General features: G+C 34.0%; 1 protein-coding gene across 2 annotated transcripts in view; it reads right to left on the reverse strand.

Moving 5' to 3' along the window:
* LOC149799929 (neuroligin-4, X-linked-like) overlaps positions 1 to 27535 on the reverse strand; it is a 391654-nt gene that overhangs the window by 314475 nt on the left and 49644 nt on the right. Inside the window, exon 1 of one of the 2 annotated variants that reach the window (XM_089959387.1) lies at positions 8466 to 9088. The exons of the other annotated variant lie outside the window; for it this stretch is intronic. Within the exon in view, the coding sequence (XP_089815513.1) occupies positions 8466 to 8916 (451 nt within the window). The 5' untranslated portion in view covers positions 8917 to 9088. Of the gene's footprint in view, positions 1 to 8465; positions 9089 to 27535 lie in introns of those variants that run through there. 2 annotated transcript variants of the gene reach the window in all.

Raw genomic sequence — 27535 nt, forward strand, 5'->3', positions numbered from 1 at the left:
GATGATAGAGTGTTACCCACTAAAACATTTTTGAACTACATAATGTATGGTTTTCTATCATGGGCCAGCGGCTTGTGTTACAAATAAACACTACTATTATTATTATTATTATTATTAAAATAAATACAGCTCTCTGTCTCTTTCACTCACTTTTGCACATTAAAACATAGTTGTAAAAGGTTTACATCATAACTGATTGATATTGGATATATCATAAATGTGTTTATTACGTTTTATATATTTTGTACGCTGCAATGGGATATTTTTAAAAAAATGTCAAATACCTTCGTCTGTAAAAGGTATTTTCCTCGGTAAATCTGTCGATATTTTCTACTACTCGCTTGATTAAATCCCTTCTCTACTAGTAAATCACACGCTGTTGTCAATCAAAATTTCAAAATAATCTAGAAGACATTAGCTATTAGAAAATAGTGCATCGTTCTACATTCGGTTTTGTCTTCTTTTTAAATGCAAGTTGATTGCAATCCCTTGACTCCAGGAAAAGATTTTTCTCGGAAAAGGGTTTATAAAAAATCAACATTTGACAGATTGCTAAAGAAACAAGATTCCTCAAAGCTGCAAAGCTCTGTCGTTTAATGAGTAGACTTCATGTCTGAAATTCCGATTTAGAAAAAGACATTTAAAAGTTAAATGTGTAAAATAACAGCCTTTTCTTTAACTTCTTTGGCAATTTTTTGTTTTAATTGGTCACCAGTTAGTCGATCGTTTATCGCTTAAAGTGCTGAGAAAACTGAATTCCACTGGGACTACTTCTTTGCTACCCTCTTTGTAAATGGCATCGATCGATGCAAATTTTGTATAACAGATTATTTATTTTTTGTACTTAGCTAAATCTTGTCATATGATATTCTCAAATATGTCAGCACAATTTTGATTGAACATTATACAGTCATGATATTCAGTGCAGTAGGTGCTAAAGAAGGGGGAGGTGAGGGGACAGGACGGTTGAATTTAATGGGTCTAATGTCGAAATGACAGACATGCATACAATGGTAATTGCTTGTCTTGTGTGAGTTACATAATTCAGATGCCATGAAAAGCCAAAAAACGGCCTTATATATAGGCAAATCGTTGGAGGCCAAGGCTCCACCCCGAGCCCCTCTGGTGAGCTCACAACACTCTCCCAAACCCTATCACGGTTTCGGTTCTTAGGGCCTCGTATTCTGACCTTTTGGGTCATCATGTTGCCGTGTGTGCCATTTACACCACTGGCACCGGGCGCCATTTACCCTTAGTACCCCAATGATTCAGCGTAAATCAAATAGAGACACTCAATGGGTTACGTTGTTTTGTTTTCTGCGGATTTTCTTGGAATCCGATCTTGTAAACAGACTGACTTAATTCACTTTCACAAATCTTCTGAAGCTGCGAACGTGATTAAATAACTGTAATAAAACGGATGTACATTTCAAAGGGCATGGATTACCTACTTCCTGAAAGTTGAGACGGTTTGTTATGTCTTCAGGCACTTGAGAAAAGGGGATAACTGTGTGCATGTAACTAGCATACTTTGTGTTAACTAGCCATTCCGTCAAATCAAAACATTACAAATAGTTGTTCATCTTCTCAATTGGTGTTTCTTTGTTGTTGTCTCTTTAGTTTTCTTCAGAAGAGGACAGAATCATGAATACGATTTTAACGAAATGTCAAAGTGATGTATAGTTATGGGTGAAGAAAAATTTCAAAACCATTACCAAATAGTTGAAAACTTTAAACCTTAGAAATTAAAAAGGATTTAACAGATTATTTCAAACTCGTTACTATTACAGTGTCCGTGTCTTGTTTTACTACTTAGTTTGACCATTTCAAGGGGCTTCACGACTCGATTCGGGTGGAATCGGTGGCCATGGCAGGATGTCCAGTATAAGCTGTCATACGTATGGTTTTCATTATCTGTTGGCGGTCATCATTTTCGCAATATCAATAAACTGGAGTAGCCAGAATATTTTAGTTCTCGGGGTAAACTACCAGCCAACGGTTTTTCCAAATAAAGGCATGTTTGGAATATAGAGAAAAACTAAACCCTGGATAATTTGATGACACGTTTACAATTGATGATGCATTGCAGATATAAAGTAGTATTGCCTTGGTCCTGTCTCCATAATAAACTGATTTCTGGCCTAAAGACAAATTATCTCTGGCGTTTCATATTTTTTCCATACTGTTTGTTTAGTATTTCCCCCAGAGGGGTTTTGAAAGAAAAAACACGTTTAGATGGAATAATTAGAGTGAATGATGATGGCTAAGAAGTCTTTGAAGCTGCAATGAAAATGCAGGCAAATAATTGGAATGGTTTTAACATATCACATTGTAAACAGACAAATTAAATGTCTGAGAAATAATGAAACTGAGCAAAACGAACACGTGGTCATGTTCACATTGAAAATTTATGTCAACGGACACGTTGAATGCGTTTCCTATTTAGAAACAACGATATAATTGAATCGATAACGAATTTTAAGTCACTGTAATTTTCTACTGGAAAAAATAGAGACTTAATCAATTAAAAGGTATATTTTAAGTTATCCGTTTATGCTATAGCAGGTACACTAAATCAGGGTGGTTAGGTTAGGAACTATAGTAACACTTGTCTCTGAGAAATAATATGGTGGCATTGTGGTGTTTAATCATTCACTGTATGAAGCATTTACAATTCTGAATGATTTGAAGAAACAGTGCATACTTGAATGCATTAATTTACAAACCTTCCTTTTCCAATGATTTGTTTGAGGGTGTATTTGACGTTTTTGAATAATTCCAACATTTTGTTTGAAGATGCATTTGACTCCTTTACATAATTCCATTGATTTGTTTGAAGATGGATGTATGTAACTTGTTTGACTGATTTTAATGACTTTTTGAAGGTGTATTTGAGTTGTTTGTTTTCCATGCTTTGTTTTGAAGGTTCATTTGACTAGTTTAAATGATTACAACGATTTTTTGAAGGTGTATTTGACTCATTTATATGATTCCATTTATTTGTTTGAAGGTGTATTTGACATGTTTGACTGATTCCAATGCTTTGTTTTGAAGGTCAATTTGACTCGTTTGACCGATTTCAATGACTTTGTTCGAAGGTCTATTTGACTTGTTTGATACAGCAGATGCGTATGTGGATCTCATGTCTAATTTATTCACCGTAGACATCACTATTAATGTTTGAGAATATAAAGCTCTAGTGTGCACTTAATGATCCAGTGAGCAAGGACATGTTCTGCGTTACTGAATAAAAAGACTCTCTGAACAATTACAATAGTATCGCGATAAATAGACATAGAGTGTAGTACATATTAAAGACGCCTTAATCAACAATTTGGCACCGGATAGTCTCTAGGTAATGTTAGGTTGGAGGAAAACAAAAACAACATATTTTACGTGCACAAATAATGTATATGTAGAAGTTAAAAGCAGCGAAAGAAGTATCCAAAAATTAAAAAAAGTAATCTCCAAGAATTAAGTTCGGTATTCATTCACCCCAGCCTTCCTCCTATTGCCACCAGGTCAAGACTGGTATTATGCTTAATTGATAATAAGTGGTCTGATTCCCATTAAAGAGAATATTAACAATTTATCGTACAGATGTTCACATTGGTTCGATACAGTGAAATGGTTGAATGGTTTCCAAGGTCAGTTTCATTATAAACATGTAGACACACACACACACATACGTGTATAGGTGTTATGTATATTTGATTTAATTTAATTGTTTTTAAGTTTTAAAATCTTTTAATTTTAATTACATGTCAAAGCAATGTAATTTTGTTTGCTAGGAATTTGATACTTTCCAGAAAATTCAGTTTGACCTAACCCTTTAATAAATTCCTAATAATAGAAACACTGTTTATAATTTTTACTTAGTTTCCGACCTTGATTCATAAATCACTGAGATAAGTATACAACTTTCTATTTTTATTTTATTCTTGGAGTAAAATGATTGGTTCTTGTCAAGGTCATACTAGGAGTACATGATTTATTTTTATGTAATCCGCCTCTATTCCGAATGTCTGGGTTTTCCGATATTGCTCAGTAGTTAGTTTTAATAGTGATGTTCAGAGAGATATTTCTCATTTGGGCTTCACATTGGAAAGTGTCTTTTTGTGTAACCAGTTTGGAGATATATTTTAATTTTTATTCAGATTGTTTGGATTCTAAAGGATAAATCTTTTTCCTGGAAATATTTGAGTACTCATACAGAATATCTAGCATACCTGAGGTAACAAGGAATCAACGTTGGGTAATAACAAACCATTATAAACTTTCTGGAGAGAGAGAGAGAGAGAGAGAGAGAGAGAGAGAGGACAAAAGTGGTTGTCATGTAGATTTTAAAGTATGTTTTAGTTTCACATTACAGACGAGAAAACTTTCGTGACTGTATACATACAATTTGATTAATCTTCTGGCGTTTTATTTTATCAGCAAATCTACCTTATAGGTACTCGTCAGGGAGAAATGATTAGAGAGAATGTTTGAACGTTAAATTCCTTTTTGTTGAAATTTCATCGCCATTGGTCACCAGGACCTTGCCTATTCAATCGAAATACTAGTGTATCTATTTTGCCATTAGAAACTTATAACTTTTCAGATGTTCCATGCTCACATTTTAAAGAAATCATATATATGCAAAATGTTTCTGCTGGAACGAATAAAGAAGCCATTTGTTGTTTAGAGAATCAAAACACGTTTTATATATTATATGTTCGTGAGTCTATGGTTTGTCTGCTAATTGTTGACATGATATGGTCGCATTGCCATTAAGAGCAAAACTTAGGCGTCAAAAACTGTGAAAGATAACCTGAACGCACCCGTTTCCTAATGGAAGATTCCATATTCTGACAAAATATTATATAACTAACCAACGTCTTTATAATTAACACAAATACGTGGATTGGACATTACACAAACAAGTTTCAAGTTATCAAACACGTCAATCGAGAATGACAGTGTTGTACAGAATAATTAAAAGAGATGAGGTCATTGTTCTGTTCGAGTTCACATGATGCCAGTGTTCTCTGACAGTAGAATACATTCTTGTCGAGTCTGTCTGACTTACACTATTTTGGAGAGGCGTATTTTGTTGTGAACTTGATGAAGAAACTACAAAATGATGTACCACCTGAGAAAATCTTTGACTTTTTGATGGAGTGAGGTTTATATAAATCAATGTCAACCATACATTGCTTTGAAATTTTACAACTTACTTTATATTTGTATACCTTTTATAGACCGTTGACATCATTTACATTTTTATCTTGTACTTTATGTTATATATATTTGAAAGCATTTATCTTCCTAACGTTTCATGCAATTCTTAGCTTCGACATATTTAGACTTTTACTTGCCACCAAAGAGCTAATTTTGTGCTGAGTTGCCGTTCGCCGCTGACACATATGTGTGTACATAGACTTGACCTTGTCCGAAATCAAGTTCTTTAACTACCAGACGTAAATCATTGACTTTGGTTTCGTAAACAACATGTTTATCACAAGCTGAGTATAAAACGTTTGAAAATGGTCAACCCCTTGTTTACTATATTTTATATAATGATTTTAAAAACAGACTTCTAATTATAACTACGATTTTGTCTTGTGAACACCTGGAGCCTTATAGAAAGATATTGTTTTCATATGTAAGAGGTTTTTTTTTGTAACAGAAAATGTTAATTGTGATACGAGGCCTAGTAGAAAACAATATGATCTCGTCTTTCTAAACTATTTATTCGTGCTTGAAGATCTGTGAAGAATCACTTGTATTATTTTTGTGTCCAGTAGTTCATTTGAGCTGGAATTTTATTTATTCAAATTATTTATTCACTGGAAATATAAATGCTCATCAAAATTAACATTCTTGAAAATAGAGACTCATATTTATGCTGAAATGTCAAATAAATACCTATTTTTCGATTGCATTATTGTGACCGATCCGGTGGCCAAGTGGTTTGAGCGTCCGTCTCGGAAGCGGGAGGTTGTAGGTTCGATCCCCGGCCGAGTCATGCCAAAGACTTACAAAAATGGTACTAACAGCTGCCTGGCTTGGCGCTCAGCATTAAGAGGTTAGTGTTAGGACTGGTCGGCCTGGTGTCAGGATAATGTGACCGGGTGGGACATCATGCTACATGTATGCGGCATGATGTCACAGTGCTGGGCGTCACTATAAACTGCCACACTGCAGACATCGTAGCGATATGACTTAAAAATTGTTAAAGCTACGTTAAAAATCCTAATCACACACACACACACAAAGACACACACACGCGCATTATTGTGATCCAAAGAAAACACAGTTAACATATTACTACATGGGTCACGAAAAGCACACCATCACTTCCATCGTTTAATTTAATTTGGATTTCCACTAAAGTTTGTTCAGATATTCAATAAATAGGACTTGAGTCAGATATTCCATGATTATTTGAGATTTAATTCCCAATACCAGAGTTCTCTTTTTTACATTTTCACTTTGCATTTTAGGGAAATAAATTATTTGTTGACCTTTACAAATGTTGCTGCTTCTCGTTCTTTTTTATTACTTTTTTCCAAGAAAACAGAATCGTAATAAATGTACCTTCGATATGCCTTTAATATATGTTAACATTATGCTTAAAACAGCAAAATGTGTTCAATGGATGAAGCAAAGTTATGAGAGTTTTTAAAAATCCTAATTCACTTCATATACATACATCATATAATGACGTTCAAGTGTTATGTTATTATAGATATTATTGAAACAATTGCTATGAAAGCAATACTAAAATATGACGAGATAAACAATATAAAAGATAATACACAATAAAATGATAGTGTAATGGAAATTATTTTCTTTCTATGAACAATCAAAGAGCGTTTGATTAAATAACCTTCACAGATTGAATTGGAATGTTTATTGCATAGACAAACTTATTTCTCTCGGGAAAAAGATAGCGTAAATGTATCTAATTTTCCCCAACGATGTCCCGCCTGCATCCATTGCAAAATCCGGGCAACGTCTAAATATAATTTAACAAACATGATTGTCTTTATTATTTGAACAAGGATGGAGTTTGTATTTTACTGGCTGATCCTGGGTCACTTTTTACACATTCAGTAAACTTGGCACAAATGTGAGATGTTAGGAACGTAAAAGCATACGCTAGAAGTGATTTCAACCACAGACTTACCTTAATCTAAATAACTGTACAATGGGTTAGTTTTGTAGCCCTCTCCGCATTCTCTCGGGTTTTACTCTTGAACAAAAATAAAATTCAGCAACTTTTTAAACACCCCAGAGTTCCGTTTTCACCTAAAATGTGTCACTGTTCGGAAAGTTACGAATGTTTACCACACTAATGTCGATTTATATAATCCTCATATACATTGTGCCATTCTCAAACTCACGCGGAAGCATATAACGTATATGTACACTGCGTAATCATTCACATATGTTTGATTTTAAAATTTAAACCATTTTAATACATTTGAGTTCATGTTATATGACCTAATATTGCATCTTGTACTTTTGAGGATTATGTTTACTTTGATTTGGAAGGGATTATCTTCCTAAGGAAATTCTGCAATTTGTTTTCCTATACCATTTAACTGATTAACCTTTCATCAACGCTATATAGATAAGGCTGTGCTGATGTACCGATCATGCTACACTCATTCATCCATTCATCCTTCTATCATAGATACATACATACATACATACATACATACATACATAACATACATACGTACGTACGTACATACATACATACATACATACCGAACAGAACGTACTACTATTTCTACCCTGAGGGAGATGATCAGCAATGCATAAAAATAAATATAATAATCAGTAAAAACAACATATTATGTAGTAAAAAGTGTGAAAAGAGGACAGCGCAAGTTTTGGTGTATATATGTAAAGCATTTACTGGAATTTGATGCTGCTGTGTTTTGTGACAAGTATAAAAGCAGCTGTAATTAATTGACAAGGTTTATCTTGACGTCAAGAGCTTTCAATTTTTGTGAAAGGTAATTGATTCTCTTCGTTGCTAACGAAATCCTTCATGCTAAAAATAATAAATTAACAATATACATGGCGGTGTTGATCGTTTTCCATACACGCATGAAGTGCTTTCCCATAGTTAAATGTTGCAGACACATATTTGTAAATTTCCTTGGTTAGGGCGTACAAATATCAACATTATCATGCTAAAATATAAATTATTGATGTAAATAATATCGATACATTGTAATAAACGATCCCCATAAACTGATTAAAGTAAAGTACCTTTCTTTCGTCTTTCTTTCGGCTCAGCACATAATTTGGTTGAGAAATGCTAGTTATACATATTTTTTAAAATTATTAAACACGACATCTAAGCCAATTAAAGTTCAGTGAACTGCGAAATAAAGTTTCCGAAGAAAATATTTTCAGGCTCATATGTGTGCAACATAGTACTAACAGAAAAGTGTCATTCTTACCTCGAACGGGAACAAACAGATTTAACCTTAGACACTCCTCCGTTTGATATTTCGTGTACTCCATGATCCTTCTTAACTGTGATAAATTCAGATGTGAAAATACTTGAGATAATTCTTTCTCAGTAGGAATCTTTCTCTGGGGGCACACGGGCTCATATTTTACAAACTTTCTGATAAAGTCAAATTTTTCAATCGGATTCTTTGGTGGCATGAATCGTAATGTGGCTCCTTTAAGTAGTCCATATTGAAGTCCAAAATACGCCTCTATGGGAAGGAGAGAATAATTAGCAGGAAACTCTCTCCTGAGACCCCTCAAAGTACCGTAGATTGTATTAACAGTCTTTCCCATCTTTTGGAAAGGCATAGACTGGAAACAACATTCCTTAAAGAAAAACATCGATAAGTGAAATAAAATGAGTACTACGCGACAGAAAATAGATCTTGGACCCATGTTGATGTAAATGCAGCTAATTGTGTGTAAACTTTAAAGTAATAGAGCGTTATCCTAATATTCACAATCCATTTTTAGCGAATATACTTGAGTCAAATTCACAAATATAGAGGCTCCTCTCTGACTCGTTAACTGCACCGGATTTGCCGCATATATGCCATCAAACTGTGCAGCAAAGTTCGGGCATGTTTGTATACTTTATAAGAAACCAAGTGAGCTGACATTGAACAATATTGACTAAGACCGCAAGCGCTTCGCAGCGGCAACCAATATTACTACTTCGAACAATTCGTTCGGCTCCAGTGGGGAGCCAACATCAGCTGGATTTCATCAAGCTATTCGTAAAGTAGGTGTGCTGTTCTCTCCGCTGGATGACATCCAAGAGTGATGCAAAGTTTCGATGAATTAGTAATTTATTTATTAGCTCAATCAAAATTGCCAGTCTCGGCTGATTTGCAACGTAATGAATACAAATTCCGGAGTATGACAATCTATTAGCAGAGATGAAGAAGTATATCGGTGTCAGTCTCTTATTGTGTGAAACGGTTGTAATTTGTCAGACGATTTATTCATTTGTGGTGAGAGATTGCTCAAGACGAAATTTTCGGTACCTTGTATCGTAGGAATAAATGTTTGATTGTTACACGAGTTCAGGCATGATCTAGATAGACCTCGGTCAAAGGCAAAACTAATTAGTTGTCTAGAAGGACTTCATCATGTAATTACAGCAGACAGCCAAATAAATGTGGTATTTTATTTTTAAAAAAAGTGTTGTGTATGCATGGCAATAAATCGTTCTCAAAACCTCTCAAAGTATATACAACAGCCTTCCAACACTGGTCTTGTCACTGATAAAGCCAACTAGATCCGAAAAGCATTAAGTTCGCCATTTATTATAGCGGTTATACTGAATACTTTTGTAAACTTAATAGTCGGAGGAAAATAAAAGCAAGCTGAAAAGGTCTCTCAGAGAGAGAGAGAGAGAGAGAGAGAGAGAGAGAGAGAGAGAGAGAGAGAAAAGCTCAAATAAGAAACTGAAGTTTATGTATTTTAATTATTAAACTTTAGTTTTGTTTTGGTTTGTTTTTGTTGGGGGGTTTTTTGTTGGTATTTTGTCGTAAAGATATGAACAAACATGAATAAATTCAATAGAGTATTTTTAGAATTTCTTAATAAATTAGACTTTAAGGTAGTTTCGATAGCACCTCACCGTTTCTATAGAGTATCATAATGTTGCAGATGGATGGAAATATTTGAAAAATGTCAGCGGAGTAATAACGAACAATTCCACCAATCTGCACTGTTGACACCAATTATAGAGGCATAAAATACATCCGTGTCTCATACTTTCATGTACACATCTTATAAATATAATTTAAATATAATACAGTACCGATGATTGAGGAAGCTTGGAGAATTTGTAACGTGTTAGAGCAGAGCAACCCAGTAATGAAACATCATGGTTATTCAACCCAGAAACAAGTGCTGCAAACATACTTTATCTATCTCCCTTTCGTCATATGCCAAAAACAAATATGCATAATATTTACTTCCTTTTGTATGACGAATCATGTCGGATGCTGAATTCTCTGTACGTTTCCACTGTTGACGAATATCCTGTGTTATAATTTTATCAGATATTTTCTTTTCTTGAAGAGTCAATGGGCATAATCCAACTAAAATCTTTCCGATGCATACTTAGAGCCGAATAAAAACAGCATGTGCGACCATAAGTTGCATTGTGTGAATATAGGAATTATCATAGAGACCAAAGTATACCATGTGGGACAATACTACGATTCCCGAGGTTTGGTTACATTCCATTCTATGATTGGTTTTAGGGTTATGGATCTTCAAACCGATCAGAAAGTTCGAACTCTCACATTAATTAAACTGAACTACATTCGCAAACAATAACGAGTCCCAGCAAGTGATTGCTTTATCGCACTATCAGTTGCCCGGATAATTTGATTGCTTTTTGTCAACCTTGGTTTTTATGACCTTGACTTGGACTTTAAATGCAAAGATTTAATTAAAGATAATGCTTATGCTGGCATCGGTTGCTCTTAATTACATGAAATTTGGTCGTAAGTGGATAAACATCAAACAATTAGAAAAGATATATATTTGCACATTGATACTGAGTGACCCTTCATTCAGGGAATAACCATGAAATCATAACAGAATAATAACAAGTTATGAAAATCAATCAAAAATGCATAACAAAATAACATCAAATGTTCAAGAAAGATAGTATATATGGCAATATAAATTAAAAGATGTAGCGTTCGCTCGCTGTAATATCGTCGGCTAATTTTGCGATATAAAATTCAAAATCACTTTTTTAGGAATTTAAACTGTTGATCCTTCATTTGATTGATTTTTGAAAAACAAATCTCGTTATGTTATATGGCTAATATGTCTACAAAGTACCGATGTAAAGATTGTTTACTTCTGCTTGATGAATCTTAAGTTAGATTCTACGATGAGCAACTGCAACGTTTGTATAAGAAGAAATCGAAAAGTTTGGGCTTGGCTTAAATTTGTGCCATTGTTCTAAACCATTTTATTGCAAAGTATCTCGTCGTTAGGATATGAATGGGTTTCAACATGAAGCTGGTACAAACAATACGGACCTCTGTGAGTACACCCAGACTGAATCACATAGAACTGACCTATTGTTTGTAGTGATAGTGTTTAAGAACCATAGAGTCAAGTAAGCTTTCATCGCAATTAGAAATAAAAAGTTTTTTTTAATCAGTTACACAAAACTCCATGATATTTATTTATTCTATTACATGCTATTATAATGTAAATTTATTCATTGGAGATGATATTTTTCCAGAAAATAGGTTGACCTCAATCTATATTTTTGTAAACAACAAATGTTGCTCTAAATCCTGACCTTTTTTCAGAATGTGTAGCAACCTTCGTAAACAAGTTCTATTTTATTTTAAAATAATTGGTTTTTTGTCAGGATCATTTTTTGACGTACGTAACATAAACACGACCACGTGACCCCCCCACCCCTTTTTTTTTTTCGATTTCGCAATTCCGGTTTTTTTTCCCATTACCGTGCATTTGCTAGTTTTAATAGAAATGCGTAGAGGAAATTTCTCAGTTTTGGACATTTTACACTGATGTCAAGTTATTTTGTTGTAGCCAGATTCTGAGTTATAATTTTCTTCAGATCAGTTTGATTTCAAAAGGATTAATTCTTTTTTCTCTGAAAATATTCTGAGGAGTGCTCATATAGAAATTTCGGAAAGACATTGCTTACAAATTTAATGTGGATTTCCAACGCCGGAGTGTCATTATTTGTATTACTACAAGGAACTGTAGATAAGCATTGTATTGACTACAGCATACGTCATCGTCATCCATCTTGGATTTTCCATCAGGATTCGAACTTGAAATTATTAGAACATTTATTACTAAGACTTTTGCAATTTAATTCGAGGATTATTCTTGGATTATTTTTGGATTTCATTCTTGAAACCGTAAGTTCTCCTTTTTTATTTTTACAGAATTTGTCCAGGGAAATATATCATTTGTTAAATTTTAAAAAGGCTTGTAGATTTCACTGTTATTGTGTTGCTGTTTATTAGAATCTAAACACGTAACAATATATCTATATTATGTGCTTAGGTTTTGTCCATGAATGAAAGTTGTAAATAACATGTCGACATACAATTTTTGTTAATTAGGATTTAAGTAATAAAACATAATCTATTCCTGATTTAAAATCAGTCTGTATGAATTATTTACACCTATGTTGTGATTCCATAAAGCTGCACCTGCACCTCCAGGTACACAATTTATTAAATGTCGTATACATACATCTTTAATTTGTTTCTAGCAGGTGAAAATGGTAACCTATCTATATTTGCACCCGAATTTGAATGTTGGTGGATTTCAGTGGAACAGTAGATGAAATATACTTGCTCTCAGCATCCAGTAACTCTGGAACGGGACATTTATACGATTTATCTTGTCATACCTATTGCATTTTGCCATTATTTTTTTTTATTTCTTTTGTTTTGCTGTTTTTTATGTGTTATAAACAGCTTGAACTCTCGTATTCACAGCTTTCTGTCATATGACAAAAATTCGAAAGTTAAGTACAAGATTAAGTTAGTGACTGGGTCTTTCACTGCGGATTAGAGGCATAATATGTTGTAGTTATAACGGGTTTTCTTGTAAATCCACTCTCACATGTCATAGAAGGACACTTTTCTGCGATACGTAAGTATCCATATGCTGCCTTAAAGTTAAAATCTTTTCAGTCGTCTTTTAAAAATGTTCATTCAATAGACGTATCCCAGATAAGTGGAACGTAGGTTCCACGTATGGTTAGCTACGCTTTCCATAACGGAAACGCATTTTCCATGTCAAATCACACATGTCCCTTATATAAATCAGTTGGATGTATCCAGTCACTCAAAGTAATTCACGGGGTTTAAGTCGTTATAGAATAACATTAGGATTATAATCTCAATTCTCTTCGTTTCGATCGTTACACATTTATCGTTTCAGACACTAACGAGAGCACACAATGCCTAGTAATGGAGGGGATTGATAACTCCAAAGTTTAGAAAGGAATCACACATTTTCCAATTCTAGCTTTATAAAGCTGTTGACAATAGGGACTTAAGATGACATAAAAACGTCTTTAGTTGAACAGACACAGTAGCATCTTTTATAGTGCCAGTCTGAAATAGTCAGGTATCGTAATCGTAAAAGACGTGTATAGAACGTGATTAAAAATTAAATGTACAAAACGCTAATAAAACTTCATGACCTGTAACATCAGGTAGGTTTCAGTGATGGGTCAGAGGAACCCATATTGCATTTCGGCATTGACAGTAATCTTAGACGGAAGTCATTTGTGAAATTTTCAAATCAGCAATGACCATTATTATTATTATTATTATTATTATTATTATTATTATTATTATTTTGGGGGGTAATTATGGACTCAGCACTGGTATCAACACATTTAAATTTCATAGTTCCTCCAAGATCTTGCTTAACGGCGGTCTTTGTTTCAGGAATTAAAAATTATATTATTAAATATGGAGAGGGCCTCATTTTCATAACCTTAAAAGTGTTCACTTTTACTGAAGACAAACAAATATTCGTATATTTAATTTTGTGGATAAAACAAACAAAATCTAGGCACAACTAAGGAATCATCTGACATATTTTAGAACTCGTAACTTTTTTCTCGAATTAGAAAGTACAGGCAATGTTCGGGAAGAAATTACATCTGAAAGAATAAAAATCATTTTCTAATTTAATGTATTTCTGCAAAAACACCCCGATCATGATCTATTCCCTGATAGATGTGTTTATCTAATCACGTTAAAACTAATGAACGCCAATGACCACACAAAAACAAAATTAAAAAAAATAAATAAAACAAAAATTAAAAAATACAAATACAAAAATACAAAACAATACAATAGATGAGAAACTATCGCGCTTGCAATAATGCATGTAACATGTGTACAAGATAGTGTATGACGAATACATTTCGACACGTGGCAATTCATAAAAGCATAACAAATTCGGATTAATTATTCTTAATATTTTTTTAAAATATAAATCAGTGATCAGGACCTATGACATCACAATATTTTCAAAATAAGTCGGTACGCAAGGCACTATATATTACAATACTTTTAAAATCAAAAATGCAACAAGTCCATAGACAGTCCAATATTTTATCGTATATCGGCGAACAACGCCCTAGTCTGTCCGATTAGTAAGGCCCTAGAAATTCTAATATTCTTAACAAAGGTCGGTAAGCATGCCCTAGACATTCCACTATTTTGAAACAAATCGGCAAGCAAGATCACATATTTCAATATCATGAACAGGTCGTCTCAATCAAAAATGAAATTCTCGATTCTTTTAAACAACATTGTATGTATGTGTGTGTATGTGTCGATTTCGAGTTTTGGAGAAATATGATAGCTTAGAGCTTTACCAGAATGGAAGACAAAGAAGCTCTAGAACAATCGGCATCTTAGAACTGTTCTCTATCAGAGTATTAGAAGTTCTTCGTAAATTTCGCTATTCTTGGAGAGTGTAGGTTTCCATCAGATGTTGATCTTAGGTGGTAAAGTACTCGAAAATACCTGAATAAATTCGGCTGGTGTTCGGGTACAGCTTCAAGAAGACATTTGGTCACAAGAACTATCAGGTGAAAATCAATATATTCATTTATTGTAATTTCAGTTTAGCTCAGTAATCAATGATCTAACGAACATTCAATATATGCATCTTAAATAACAAAAAGCTGCCCTTGTAAAATTGGCTCAGATGTTTTACAGAAATGACATAATGGTTTCTAGTGTATTCCTTATAATTTGCAAAATAAACATTTCAGAAATCTACAGCCCTCCTGATATTAAAGATGCAAAGGCTTTTTTTTTAGCTTTTAATTGATTCAATTCTGAAGGAGCTACTGAAAGAAACGTTATTTTGCATAATAGAAAACAATTACATTTGTTATATTCTTCAGTACTCAAGCGTTAAACAAATGTTATTTACATGAGATTGGAAGAATTATCATTTGTCATTAAATTACACGTCTTCATTTTTACTCAAATTATAATTTTCTTAAGGAAGAATATATATATATATATATATATATATATATATATATATATATATATATATATATATATATATATATATATATATATATAGTCATTTAATTTCATCTTAATATAAACTTTTAATAAAATAAGATGAGTGCGTTTCGTTGTTATTACAAGATTATCCTGGAATAAATAGTATGTAATCTAAGCATACATGTCCTATATATACGAACTTATTTTAAGTACATTTAATTGTGTGCTTAACTTTTGTCCATGATTGTAAGTTGTACTTTAGATAATGTAAACAGAATATTTATAGCTAACTTGTAAATATAATGTTTAAATATCATTTGAGTTCGGAACATTATAGTCCCAGTCTTGTTTACAGCTAGATTAGAATTTTCTGTTGGAACCATTCGCATCAAAGTCCACTAAAAATATGTATAAATAGGGATATGAAAAACACATAATTATTTCCTATTCTAGAGCAGTCTGTGGTAATCCATGATCAAAGTTTGTAGTTGTGTTGCTGACATCATATGCAATTCTAGATGTAGTATTTGTTTAAAATGTTCATTGGAATTGCAAAAGTTCTCATTGAATTTTGGATTTATACACGCTGATTTGAATTTTCGTGAACGCACTCAAAGACGTGTTAGGCTCTATTGTTTTATTGGAACACCGAAGCCTAGTGGACCGTATTTAGAACATTTTATATTTTAAATTGTAATAGGCCATTTAGGATTACTTAAATCACAATACCGTAAGCCTTTTGAATTTTCACTTTCTATTGTAGAGAAATAAATTGATTTTTTATTTTACTTAACATGTTGGTTTCACTTTCTTTCTGTTACTTATATTAAGATCTATTTTGTCGTAACACTATTGACGAAACATGTAAAGTGCTTTTTCTTTATGATTCTAAACAATATCGGAAGCATCAAGACTGGAAGATTAAAAAATGCTGCGTGAAGGTAAATTCCATCTATCATAGGAAATACCTCGCAAAAACAAACTAACAATTAAACTTCGCATGTTTTTGGGCATGTCACTGTCAAAACAAATCCATTAGGAAAATGATTTACATATTATTCTTTAGCAAAGATCCCCATGTTTGCAGTCTTGATGTACTATAAAGAACAGACTACTTTATAACTTGAAAACCCAAAGCAATGCAAGATATATGTATGACCTCCGTTAGGTTCTATACAGTGGATCAGCGACGGGATACTTGATTACATTATCTGATGGCAGCACCAAAGGGTAAACGTTAACTCCAGAGAATCAAGAGTGATACAAATTCTTGTCGTACTCCTTATTTGACACGGTTGTATCAGCTGCAGTGCTTGTTATTTCCTCTCTAAATCAAATCTCAGAACAATTTTAATTTAATCTTCTTTGGCCAACATTCGAGTAACTTCGTCCTCAAATCTCTTGGATCTGGAATGTTCTTGCCAGTGTAATAACCGTATATACTACTGGAAATATCAGCTAAAGACTAGGAATGGAGATATGTCTTTTCGAAAATAAGTTATATCTTTTTGCTCTATCAGTTATGTGAGAATATATATGTGTGTGTGTGTGTGTGTGTGTGTGTGTGTGTGTGTGTGTGTGTGTGTTGCAAGACCCTTATAGGTACAGCATAACATTTAAATCAAGGATGAATTTCGTTTGACAATAACTGGTGAAGGCAATTTTGAAAATCATTAAGTTATTTCGCCACTCATATATAACTAGATATAAGTAAATGCTGCGTCGTCTGCTATCACTTGATCTTGGCTTCTCTCCGTACTGTTGGGCGATAAGGATGCTGGTTAATAGGAACTGATTAACTACTTCGACCTGTAGCAACCCATTATTTCACGGAATAAATAGTGTTAGAAAGACTGAAAAAATTGCTTTTGTTCTGATGTAGTTATTGGTAATAAAGTTTTCATTACATTTTAATGGTTCTCTTTACTATTTACTTTATGCATACTAAACGGATTCTAAAATAAACATGACCTTTTGTAAGTAATTTGACATCGTACTGAAATAAATACTACACTTGTGGCTTAGATATTTAATAGACTGTGCACAAGGTCCATATTTTAAAGTACTCTGGATTATTAACCTGCCAACAATGAAATAAATCTACATGATTGCTTTAATAATCTACAAACAGTACCAAAACAAATACAAATATAAGTATTTATATACCTTCTAACAAGGTGAAAATTTAGATGTATGAATTTGCAAACATTAGTAGGAAATACAAATTCTACCCCGCCCCCACATACACCCCAATCCCCCCCCCCCCCCCGTGACCCATTGTTTATTCGGTTAAAGAAGTCTGGTTATGACAGTAATTTGTTTTTGAAAACTTCAAAAAAAAAATGATTTACATGAAAATGAAGCACTCATACCAAGTACTCGTGAGAAATATATATCATACAGTAACGATTTCATGGTTGATAGTTGATAATAATAAAAAAAGAAATAAGCGCTAAAATATAGATTCAGAGTCAAGGAACTGCAAAACATTCAAATATTGAGAAAGATATAATAGTCCCTAGAGGATTAGAAGATGCAGCCTTAACGAGGGAAAAAGAATTTCTCCAATACGTGCTCAGCTACCAGCATGTGTTCTTTCAGACAGGAAAAGAACTTGATCGCCATAGACACACTTATATATTCAATTCACACTTCCATCGAAGACATTTATTCCACTCCACAGCAACGACAGGGTCGAACGAGAACCAAAAACTGTTCTGACCTCAAATAAATGACCGGCAAAGAATACAAAAAGAACAACAGTCATAAATTTGCTCGCTTATGGTTACTAAAAGTAAACGTTTCACTGAGATTCTTACAAATGTTCCAGGTCAGAACTCAAGCTGTTTGCCATGCTACCTACGATGATGACGATGGTAGAATGCCAGTGGGTAGAATAAGTATCTGACCATGCCATGAAAGGTCAAACTGAAGATTAGATAACTCTGAATAACAGTTACTTGTCAATTAAAGTTCTTGGATTCTCATTACAACATATTCTGACTTGATTTTAAAGTCATTGCTCAGACTTGATGACAAAACGCTAGGTAGTTTTGTGAACATTATGGCTATCTATTAGCACAAAAAGCAATGTTCATCAGTATCAAAATGGCTACGTACTAGATCATTCCAAAGTCTGGTCTTAGTAAAAAGAGTTGGTAACCGTGGAAACATGTTCAGGTCTGACACTTGTTTCTCAATTGTATTGGAGGAGGAAAGACGAAACAGAAGCAACATCAACAGCAGCGCTGAAGATCCCAACAGTGGGAGAGGGCTCACATAAAAGAAGACTGGGCTATCAAACAGGCCATAGATCGAGAGGGATCAGATAGAAGACTGGGTTATCTAACATGCCATAGATCGAGAGGGATCAGATAGAAGACTGGGCTATTGTTGTTGTAAGGTTCAACGCCATTTTTCAGCACACGATAGGCTATATATGGCGGCCAGTATTAGTGGTGGAGGAAGAACCTTGAATACCCGGGAAATAACCACCGACCCACGAGAAGCTACTGGCAAGCTTTCTCACATACCCACGATAGCCGATTCCGAGACTCAAACCCACGCAGACAGAGGTGAGATGGCAGTGGTCCGTAACGGAGAGCGCTTTAGACCAGAGGTTCCCAAACCACGGCCCGCGGGCAATTGTGGCCCGTCAGCTCTCAGAAAGTGGCCCGCGGGGCCTCTATATTTACTATAATGTATTTTAATAATTTCAAAATTTGATTGACGTTCAAATAAATAAATAATAACTAGGCGAAAGTTGCAATAATGCGCAATCTATAGTATTCTAGAGTCTAGAATGTTATTTCTAAGAAGTATGTCATTTTGGTTGAGCACTCGGAGCTCCGTCGGCGTTCGATAATTCACTCTGCGCGTGGTTGTTGTGCTCGGATATAATTATCGAATGCGCCCGTTGAGTTAGCGAACGAAACGTTTGGAAATACCCTTTTCCCAGCCTTGTCGACCAATCAGAGTGCGCAAGACGCCATGATGTCATCTGTTACAACTGTTTAGTAGTCTGCAGTTTCGTGTTGAAATTAGATTTTTCAAATAAAAATATACCGTTAAAGCCGATAAGCATGAACGTGGATAACGCAGAATCAAACAATGCTAATAAGCGAAAACGTGAGGACGTTGCTTGTCGTGAATTCAACACAGATTGGACAGAGAAATTTATGTTTGTGCCTAGTCGTAGTGGTAAACCGGTTTGTTTAATCTGCGCATTTGATTTAAAACCGAAAATGACTGTAGTGCAGGACTGACACTGACTGCTTTTAAAGTTGTAGAATTTGGTTGCTGAAAGTTAATATATTTAAGAATGATATTACACGATTTTTATAATTTTATAAACATTGATAAAAATGTATAATTTTATAACGTTGTGGCCCGCTTAGTTACCGAAAATAGTAGATATGGCCCTCTACATGAAAAGCTTGGGAACCACTGCTTTAGACCATTCGGCCACTCGGGGCCCCAAGACTTGGCTATCTAACGGGCCATAGATCGAGAGGGCTCAGACAGAAGACTGTGCTATCCACCGGGCCATATATCGAGAAGGCTCAGGTAAAAGACTGGGCTATGTAACAGGCCATAGATCGAGAGGGTTCAGATAGAAGTCTGGGCTATCTAACAGGCCACGAATCGAGAGGGTTCAGATAGAAGACTGGGCTATCGAACGGGCCATATATCAGCATCCTGAGAAACCCGTAGTCACTCAAGTTGAGAAGTGGGAGTTAGAAGCAAAGGCGCTTAAATTTGGGCAATCTGTCTCCATTCAATAGAAAAAGCAAGGAGTGGATGACCACCATGTGCTGCGTGTGCAATCAGTCCCGTAAAGTGCGGCTATTGATGAAGAGGGATGACTGAAAGGAAAACAAACAAAACGACCCTTTTCCGAGCCAACCAAATTTTACTGAAAAAAGATACTAGTCAATCTTTCATAATCTGTTACTTATGTATGATATTCATAGTTAAAACTTACATCTACCCCTAATGTGTGATAATACATGAATATATATGTGGTTATAGTATATCCACGCAATTCTGCCTCATACCATTACAAAGAAGCGATCATAGATTCGAATAATGTAAAAGGGTAAAAAATGACAGAGGTCTAATTTTACTTTCATTGTTATAAATCCCGATTATTTTTGTTTTTCTTGCGTGTGATGTCATACGTTTTGCTCAGTGTAGATGATTTTGGAGTACAAAGGAAGTCCCTTTTATTTATACGCTGACACAGTTTCAACCTTCTGATTTCGAACGTGCCACTTTTCGTTGTTTACAAAAACACTTTCACTATTCTATAGTTCATTGTTTCTAAGAAAACCTCCACTGCTCATTGTTTCTAAGAAAGCATCCACTGCTCATTGTTTCTATATAAAAAGCTCCAATACTTGTTGTTTCTAAGGAAACCTTCACTGCATATTGTTTTTAAGATAAGCTACACTGCTCATTGTTTCTAAGAAAACCTCCACTGCTCATTGTTTCTATAAATAACAACCTCCAATGCGTGTTGTTTCTATGAAACCATCCACTGCTCATTGTTTCTATATAAGAAACTTCCAATGCTTGTTGTTTCTAAGGAAACCTACACTGCTCATTGTTTCTAAGAAAACCTCCATTATTCTTTGTCATACATACAAACAAAACCTCCAATACTTGTTTTTTTTCTAAGTAAATCTACACTGCGTATTGTTTCTAAGAAAACCTAAACTGCTCATTGTTTCTACGAAAACCTCCACTGCTCATTGTTTCTTCGAAAACCTCCACTGCTCATTGTTTCTATATATAAAAAAGTCCAGTGCTGCTCATTATTTATAAGAAAACATAAACTGCTCATTTTTGTATATAAAAATATCTCTAATGCTTGTTGATTCTAAGGAAATCTACACTGTTCATTGTTTCTAAAAAACATACACTGCTCATTGTTTCTATAAATAACAACCTCCAATGCGTGTTGTTTCTAAGTAAACCTCCACTGCTCATTATTTCTAAGAAAAACTCCACTGTTCATTGTTTCTATGAAACCTCCACTGCTTGTTGTTTCTAAGAAAACCTCCAATATTCTTTGTTTCTGTATATAAAAAAACCTCCAATGCTTGTTATTTCTAAGTAAACCTACACCTCTTATTGTTTCTAAGAAAACCTCCAATGCTCATTGTTTCTATATATAAAAAAAAATTCCAGTGCTGCTCATTATTTCTATAAAAACATAAACTGTTCATTTTTTGTATATAAAAATACCTCTAATGCTTGTTGTTTCTAAGGAAATCTACACTGTTCATTGTTTCTAAGAAAACCGACACTGCTCATGGTTTCTAAGAAAACCTCCAATGTTCTTTGTTTCTGTATATAAAAAAACCCTCCAATGCTTGTTATTTCTAAGTAAACCTACACCTCTTATTGTTTCTAAAAAAACCTCCACTGCTCATTGTTTCTATATATAACAAAATTCTATTGCTGCTCATTATTTCTAAAAAAAACATAAACTGCTCATTTGTTTGTATATAAAAATACCTCTAATGCTTGTTGTTTCAAAGGAAATCTACACTGTTCATTGTTTCTTAGGAATCTACACTGTTCATTGTTTCTAAGAAAACCGACACTGCTGATTGTTTCTAAGAAAACCTCCAATGTTTTTTGTTTCTGTATATAAAAAAACCTCCAGTGCTTGCTATTTCTAAGTAAACCTACACCTCTTATTGTTTCTAAGAAAACCTCCACTGCTCATTGTTTCTATATATAAAAAAATTCCAGTGCTGCTCATTATTTCTATAAAAAATAAACTGCTCATTTTTGTATATGAAAATGCCTCTAATGCTTGTTGTTTCTAAGGAAATCTACACTGTTCATTGTTTCTAAGAAAACCGACACTGCTCATGGTTTCTAAGAAAACCTCCAATGTTCTTTGTTTCTGTATATAAAGAAACCTCCAATGTTTGTTATTTCTAAGTAAACCTACACCTATTATTGTTTCTAAGAAAACCTCCACTGCTCATTTTTTCTATCTATAAAAAATTCCATTGCTGCTCATTATTTCTATAAAAAAAAACATAAACTGCTCATTTTTTGTATATAAAAATACCTCTAATGTTTGTTGTTTCTAAGGAAATCTACACTGTTCATTGTTTCTAAAAAAAACTACACTGCTCGTGGTTTCTAACAAAACCTCCACTGCTCATTTCTTATATATACATAATCTCCAATGCTTGTTGTTTCTAAGAAAATCTCCACTACTCATTGTCTATATAAAAACCTCCAATACTTGTTGTTTCTAAGTAAACCTACACTGCTCATTGTTTCTAAGAAAACCTCCACTGCTCATTGTTTCTATATAAAATTACCTCCAATGATTGTTGATTCTAAGAAAACTTCCACTGCTAATTGTTTGTAAGAAAACCTCCACTGCTCTTTGTTTCTACGAAAACATCCACTGCTCGTTGCTTCTGTACATAAAAAATTTCAAGTGCTGCTCATTATTTCTATAAAAACATAAACTGCTCATTTTTTGTATATAAAAATACCTCTAGTGCTTGTTGTTTCTAAGGAAATCTACACTGTTCATTGTTTCTAAGAAAACCGACACTGCTCATGGTTTCTAAGAAAACCGACACTGCTCATTTTTTATATATAAATAACATCCAATGCTTGTTGTTTCTAAGAAAATCTCCACTACTCATTGTCTATATAAAAAACTCCAATACTTGTTGTTCCTAAGGAAACCTCCACTACTCATTGTTTCTAAGAAAACCTCCACTGCTCATTGTTTATATATATATATATAAAATCCAATGCTTTTTTCTACACTGCTCATTGTTTCCAACAAAACCCCAACTGTTCGTTATTTTTAAGAAAACCTCAACCACTCACTGTTGGTAAAAATGTTTCCACTGCTTATTATTTCTAAGAATAATCCTCCTTCTTTAAGAAAACCAACTAATAATTTTTGTATTATAATGGCTAACTGGAGTCTCTTTCATCGCAGAATTCCTCCATAATTTTAATCTAAAGTTGCAGATTATACACATGGAATGCACAAGTATTAACATCATCTGCAAAAGTATTATATCTGTCTGGAAGAAAACCCAAATATTTAATGTCTACATCCATCTCTAAGTCTGGTAATCAAAATATTTATAAATAATATTAAAACTCAGGGAACATTCAATACAACCGTGTTTGGTTATTATATTACAAAAAATTCGCATCATGCAGATCATCGCCGACACATATACAAAGACTGTTCTACACTGATGCAATCAACTTTCTGTACCTTTCTTTACTAAGCATTCGAAAGTTTTGAGCTATATGTCGAATTAAAAGCATTGGAAACATCTGTAAAAATCTGTGGAAAAAAACCCCAGTAACATATGCCACCAGGTCTACTTAAACAGGCATGCACCCACGTTTGATCAAACGATATTCAATCTACGGGAGCGTACCCTTTTCGAAAATTAGATTGAACTTTATTGGTTATTTCCCTTTCATAAGACCACTGTTTTTTGTGGTTATTCCTGGTTTGCATGTTTGTGTTAATTTACATCTGAAAATAAGACAAAAATGCAAATTGCCTTTAAAAGAAATTATGTTATAAATTGGTAAATGGCATACAGTTTAACTCGCTATATTGGTCATTTTACAAGATTATATTCTTCATTAAGATACTACACCCTATTGTGCCAACGCATGATATAAGCTGACAAGTAATGTACAGTCCTTTTTATCACTTCATCAACATGATAGGAACGGATTCCAAAACTGCATCTTTCGCTTGCTGAAAAACATTGTTTAAAATATCACTCTAAGTACGCCTTCTTTATTTTCAACCCTTACCAGATGATGAATCATAATGACTGAAGGTCTATTCACATATTGGTTAAAAGCGCACTTATTCTTATCAGTTTCCAAATCTGCCCTCATCAATATGACTGAAAAATACATAGTAATGTATTGTCACATTAGTAAAGGAGTTTTGATACGCTGCTTTAGAGCAATAGATACAACAAGCCATGGGCTATGTTCTCGGTACGTATGGACCATGTCAATGGATTTCCAACCGACAAACTTCATCTACAACTATCTGTCTCTGTCTGTTGTAACGTATATATATTCAAAGCGTATTCAAGTATTAGTTACTCAAAATCTGTCCAAGTGTTAGGTATTCAAAGTATACTCAATAGGTATTCAATGTCTACTCAAGTATTAGCTACTCGTAGTCTGCTCAGTTATTAGGTTTTCAAAGTCTACTAAAACATTAGGTATTCAAGTTTACTTAAATATTACGTATTCAGAATCTACTCAGATATTAGGTATTCAAAGTCTTCTCAAATATTAGGTATTCAAAATCGACTCAAATACTAACTATTCAAAGTGTCACTGAATAAGGCAAGAAATAACTTGTTTTCCCTTAGAACGATTTGACTATTTTTGGTTGTACATGCGTACTACGTTACCTAGGGTGAATAAGTGTTTTTTCCAGGTAAGCGACTCTACTAGAATGTATCTCGTCGAAAATTACTTACGGCGAGAGACACTAATAGCACTGTATACACGGGTATTTTACCCTGACTATTACTCACTCGCCTATGGATTTAAGGTAGATTCCATTTCTAACCGACACTGGTCGTTTTGGATCTTGTCAAGGAGTGAACGTTCTCCATTGTGTTCTCCAGCCATAGGGGTAATTGTTAAATTTGTATTTTGTTTGATATGTGAAGCTTATTCGGGTTTTAATGTCATATCGTGTAATGATGTATTTACTACTACGCAGATTTGAAACGTTGTGAACTTTGAATTACAAGTTGCTATTAAGAGTTTAATTTATTAGCATGTATCTAAAGATTTTTTTCAGAACCCATTATGACCAGTTTGGTTTTATTCTAGCTGTTCATGGCTGTTTACAGCTGACTGAAGCTGTTCATGGCTGTTTACAGGTGACTGAAGTTGTTCATGGCTGTTTACAGCTGACTGAAGCTGTTCATGGCTGTTTACAGCTGACTGAAGATGTGTCGGGCTGACGGTAGCTGTTTAGGGCTGACTGTGGCCATTTGGCGATGAGTGCTGTCTATACGTATGTGTATACGGGTCTGTGCACGTGGTGGAGCCACGAATGCAGACGTAGCCAATACAAGGGCGCTGTATGCTGCCTGTACGTATGTCTGTACATGTGGTGGATCCGTGAAGAGTGTGAGCAGCCGATAAAAGTGTGGGCCAACCCAAGGACTCCGGAAAACTGTGTGGTTCATCAGTTTATGAATCCTACGACTGTACAAGTGTCAAGAGGCATATGTTTGTTCCAAATGATATTACAATTGAGTACATTTTCAATTTACATGAGATTATTTTGAATATCTTTGTATTCCAGAAATTATTCATTTAATCCAAAACCCACTCAGTTTTCTATTTTGTTGCACAAAGTCTACTCACATATTATGTATTTAAAGTCTGCTCAAGTATTAGGTATTCAAAAGCTACTCACGAATTTGAAAAGATGTTTAAAGTTTGTTAAAATAAGATAAGGAACAGCAACACATCATTTTCTTCTTTCCAAGAACACTACTTTAATTTATTTTTGATGGAGACAATAGAGTTAGACATTACAGAAAAAGAATGCAATTGGTTTGTTTTGTATAAATTGTTTTATCCCTCGTGCATTTTGTTCTTTAAATCGATAGCGTGGTACAAGCTGCCGGGAAGGGGAGATAACACTAGATCATTCATGACCAAGCGTTTCTAGTTAGCTCTCTAGAGATAAAATGGCATCAAACTGCACTTGCTCTTCTGGATAATTTCGTGTTTTCGTTTCCTTCTTTTATTAAACAAGAAACAATATATCTACAAAAATTTCAAAAGTCATCTTCATTTTCGCATATAATACACTTTGTTGCTTACCTATTGTGGGACCTCGATGTATATATTTTGAACTGTCTAAAAGAAAATCTGACATTGTTTTAGGGAAAATATCGCTGTACCATTTTCAATCCTTTTTAATTCTATCATCATTTTCCTGCGTTTGTACATTTCATTGTGCGGTACCACAAACGATATATTTTAGCCACGTCTTAAAATATATAGTATTTTCTTTATACCAAAAGATGAAATATATCTCATATTAAAGGTGGAAAAGAAAATTCTTTTTATTATAGGCAATACAGTCAAAGTTTGGTTGATTAAACTCACTCTTCGGCACAACATACTCACCCCCACCACTTTTTAGTAGATTCACCTCACTTGCATAGGCTGATCATAAAAATATAAGTTGCTGAAGAAAGCGATATAATTTAGTTGACATAGTACGTCGCAGTCAGTTAAATCTTGGCCATTTTGTAAACTATTTGACCCTATCTGTAAACAACGTGTTCAATTCAGCAATGCATAACGGCAATAGTATCGTTGTTATAATGGAGGTAAAGAGAAATAACTTCAGAGAGACGCGAACCAGATCTAGTCAGACTTCCTTATCAGACATCAATTTCCATGTCTGAAATGTAAGGCAAGTATTAATTTTTTGTTCCAACTCATAAAGTACCAGTTTTTATTGATGCATGCAGGCACACACAACACAATCAAGCGTCGCATGACATGATGGGAAATAGTATACTTTCACATGTGAAAATTCAAGGATATATATTTCACTCGTGAAAATATGGTGATGTTGAAACATGAACATTATTTTGGCAATAAGACTATTTCACACTTAAGTATATGATAAAATAATTAATTGAATAGTATGTGATTTTTTACCGAATTTATCGCAATGTAATAAATAATATGAATTAAGAGTAATTTAATTTCAATATTTTAACATATAATCAATGATATCAAGAAATAGTCACAAACGATTCCAACATTCCGGGACAACGTAAAGGCTTCACTACATATTTTTCGCAATGAGTGATATATAAACGATGTCAAGAATGTGACCATGCGTGCATCATTGTAAACTAACATCAAGCAGACGACTTTATTAAGCC

The sequence above is a fragment of the Sinohyriopsis cumingii genome, chromosome 5 (assembly GCF_028554795.1).
Source record: "Sinohyriopsis cumingii isolate HCF-2022 chromosome 5, ASM2855479v2, whole genome shotgun sequence".
In the NCBI taxonomy this organism is placed as follows: domain Eukaryota; kingdom Metazoa; phylum Mollusca; class Bivalvia; order Unionida; family Unionidae; genus Sinohyriopsis; species Sinohyriopsis cumingii.